Below are 3779 nucleotides of genomic sequence, written 5' to 3'. Positions count from 1 at the left end.
ACAGTAAAAACCTACTCATGCATGCATACAATTACAAATAAATGATCATTGGATCATTCTGGGGCCTGTTGTCCTGCATAGATGACCATAGAGTCAACCCGGGGCCCTATGCCCTAGCTATGTGACCATAGATTCACCTAGGCCCTTGTCCTTAGCTCTGAGTAACTAGCCATAAAGCTAGCCAAGAGCTTTGTTTTCCAACGACCATAGTGTAACACCCTACTACCTTAGAGCTGTTACCATGTGAATTATAAATGTTCCATTAGCTCGCTAATCAAGGTTTAAGGTTGAAAAGTGTGATTAAATTGAAACAAAACTCTTTTGGTAACAAAATACGTTAAGTTTGAAGCGTGAGCGACTCCTTCTCTCTGCCATGGTGCGGTGACGTAAGGTGGCGCAGAAGCTTGTTAAAGCAAATCCTTGTTCCGAGCTCCCTTCATCCACTGAATCTCCAACCACCGTACCTTTGACTGATGGGATAAGCGAGATCGATATTGCTGTGAATACCTCTTCAGTGGTCCCTGAGATTTTAAGTAAGGATGAGGTACGTACTTCTCCGTTGAAGCAGCCTATGCCTGAGAATAGAGCCCCTTCTTGGGCGGAGGAGGTAGAGAACAACCCGTATCATGAAGCTGCGAAGGCAACCTGGTCTCGATTCAAAGAATCACTTCCTTTTCAGGGGGGTACTACACTTGAATATAAGGCACCTCTGCATCTGGAAGGGCAAAAAATTGCTCAACTGGACCTAGAGGAAATTGCAGTTGAAGCTTATTTCTGGAATTCGGCCTTGATTTTTGTAGTTATGGGAGCTAATTCACCATTGCCTGTCTTTGAAGGTTTCATTAACCGAATTTGGGGGAAACTTGGGATCGATCGAATTGTGAGGATGAATTCAGGATATACTATGGTCAAGTTCAGAGACGAGGCTACTCGTGACTTGGTCCTAGAATCAGGGGTAGTTCATTTTGATCGAAAGCCTGTTATCTTAAAGCCTTGGACTGCTGATATTGAGTCTCTGAGATCGATTAATTCTGTGCCGGTTTGGATTCATCTTCCAGGTCTTGGGTTACAGTACTGGGGCACTAACTGTTTAAGTGCTTTGGTTAGCACTATCGGGAAACCAATAATGATAGACAAGATCACAAAAGATAGGTCAATGATCAAATTTGCTAGGATATTAGTTGATATGGAAATATCAGACTCTCTTCTTAAGTTCATCAGCTATATCAATGAGAGAGGTCAAGTTATGGATCAAATGATTGAATATGAATGGATGCCTACAAAATGCCCTCAATGTAAGAAGTTAGGACATACTGTCTCAACTTGCAAATTTGTTGAAGGTTTGGTCTGGAGGAAGAAGGAGAGTCCAGCTACCCAGGCGGATGGTGATTCTGCTCATGGAGATTTTAGTACCCACTAGAAACAAGGTCAGGATATTCAAACCCAGTCCTCATCAAAAAAGGAGCTGATACCCCAACATGAGGAACTTCCTAAGGATCAAGGCTGGTCTACCCCAAAAAACCCAGGTACAGTGAAGTTGAAATTCCTTGTTATAGACCAGAATAGTAAGAATACTTTCAGTGTTCTGCAAGAACAGAAGAAGTTTCTCAATGACCCTTCATTATTATTGAACTTGAATGGACAATTTCAATATAATGAGTTGGAATGTTAGGGGTATAAATAAGAAGAATAAGCAGATAGCTATTTTGGATGTCTACCGGATAAATAAGATTGGTATTGGAGCTTTCCTAGAAACAAAAATAAAGGGTGATAAACTGAAGGATGCTATGGAAACTTGTTTTCAAGGTTGGAATTATTATAACAGCATAAGGGTGGAGGGCCGAATTCTTTTGATATGGAAGGATAGTTGGGTCAAAGTGGAAGTTATCAAAGATCATTTTCAATTTCTGCACTGTAGAGTTAGATTTTGTATCACTGGCCAGGAGTTTTGTTTTACTGTGGTTTATGGTTCTAATCAGTTGGATATGAGGAAGCTGCTTTGGTCAGAATTGTCTACTATGCTTCTTCCAATTAAACCTTGGCTTATCATGGGAGATTTTAACGCTGCTTTTGACCCAAATGACAGAAGAGGTGGCAGGTGTATTTTGAAAAAAGAGCTTGAAGATGCTAGGAGCTGGCTTGATCTTGGTCTGGTGGAAGAAATGAATTTACTGGGTACCTTTTACACTTGGTCTAATAATCAAGAAGGGGATAATCGAATATACTCTAAATTAGATAAAGTCTTTGTCAATGAGGACTGGCTGGACATTTTCCCATCAGTTTTAGCTGCTGCTCGTTGGGAAGTGACATCTGATCATTGTGCTGTTATTCTGAAGCAATCTGGTATTACAAATGAGGGTTTTGCTCCTTTTCGATACTATAATATGTGGACAAGCCACCCTCAGTTCAGATTTACTGTCTTAACTAATTGGAACAAAGCTCTTAGAATCAAGGGTTGCGGGTTAGAGCAAGTTTCTTGGAAACTTTTGCGTCTGAAACATGAATTGAAGAAGTTCAATTGGAAGATTATTGGGGATGTGGCTAGGAACTTTGAAGACAGTAAATCTGAGTTTCAAAAGGCTAGGTCTGATCTTTTTGCTGACCCGCAGAATCAGAGTTTAGCTTCAGCAGAGAGATTATCTTTTCAACGATTTAAAGAGCAAGAGAAGATTTATGGCAGCTTCCTTAGGCAAAAAAGTAAGATAAAGTGGCTCCAATTTGGCAATGAAAATTCCTCCTACTTTCATGCCTATATAAAGCAACGGAAGAGAGCTAATAGGATTGCTTCTTATGTAACAGAAGATGGTAGAGTAGAGGACAGTTATCCTAAGGTAATTAGTCACTTTATTAACCACTTTAAATCAATCCTGGGTTGTCCTAATAAAGCTACAGGGATTGTTGATTATGCCATAATAGAATTAGGTCTTGTTTTGAGTATTGAAGACCAGCTGGCTCTCATCAAACCTTTCTCAAACAAAGATGTTAAAGCAGCTTTGTTTAGTATCAGCTCTATAAAGAGTCCTAGACCAGATGGTTTTGGGGCTGGGTTTTTCAAGAGCTTATGGAAAGACATAGGGAAGGAGATTTCTAAGGCTGTCCTTGATTTTTTTGAATCTGGGATTATTCCTAAAGCTATGAATAGTACTATTCTTACCTTTATTCCTAAGGTGGACCACCCGAATACAGCTGTTGATTTTAGGCCAATCGCCTGCTGTACTACTCTTTATAAGTGCATTTCTAAAATGCTTTGTCATAGAGTGACTGGTATTCTTCCAAAGTTGGTTAACCAAAACCAAGGGGCGTTTATAAATGATATAACTCTTGCTCATAATGTCTTAATTCTCCAAGATCTCTTAAAGGGTTACAAAAGGAAGTATAGCTCTCCTCGGTGCTTATTGAAGAATGACTTGAGTAAAGCCTATGACTCAATCGACTGGGACTTTCTTGAAAACTTGCTGAAAGCTTTAAAATTTCCTGATCGCTTCATAAGATGGATTATGATTTGTATGAGAGGTGCTTCTTATTGCCTTATGTTAAATGGTCGCCTTCATGGTAACTTTCAAGGAGGCAAAGGTCTTCGCCAAGGTGATCCCATTTCTCCGTTACTGTTTGTTATAGTTATGGAGTACCTTACTCGTTCCTTATTTCAAGCAGCTAAGGGAAAAGGTTTCAAATTTCACCCATTATGCAAATCTTTAAATCTAATTAGTCTATATTTTGCTGATGATTTACTTATTGTGTGTAAAGCCAATACTAGCTCCATTCAAATTATTCAGCAT

At 39.5% G+C, this 3779-nt stretch overlaps 1 protein-coding gene across 1 annotated transcript; it reads left to right on the top strand.

Moving 5' to 3' along the window:
- Positions 1–571: 571 nt before the first annotated feature.
- LOC133796053 (uncharacterized) lies at positions 572–1420 on the top strand. Its single transcript, XM_062233534.1, has one exon. The coding sequence runs from the start codon at positions 572–574 to the stop codon at positions 1418–1420; it is 849 nt and encodes a 282-aa protein (XP_062089518.1).
- Positions 1421–3779: the final 2359 nt, after the last annotated feature.

The sequence above is a fragment of the Humulus lupulus genome, chromosome 8 (assembly GCF_963169125.1).
Source record: "Humulus lupulus chromosome 8, drHumLupu1.1, whole genome shotgun sequence".
NCBI lineage: Eukaryota > Viridiplantae > Streptophyta > Magnoliopsida > Rosales > Cannabaceae > Humulus > Humulus lupulus.
The sequence above is the reverse complement of the archived record's forward strand: the minus strand, read 5'-3'. Positions and strand labels throughout refer to the sequence as shown.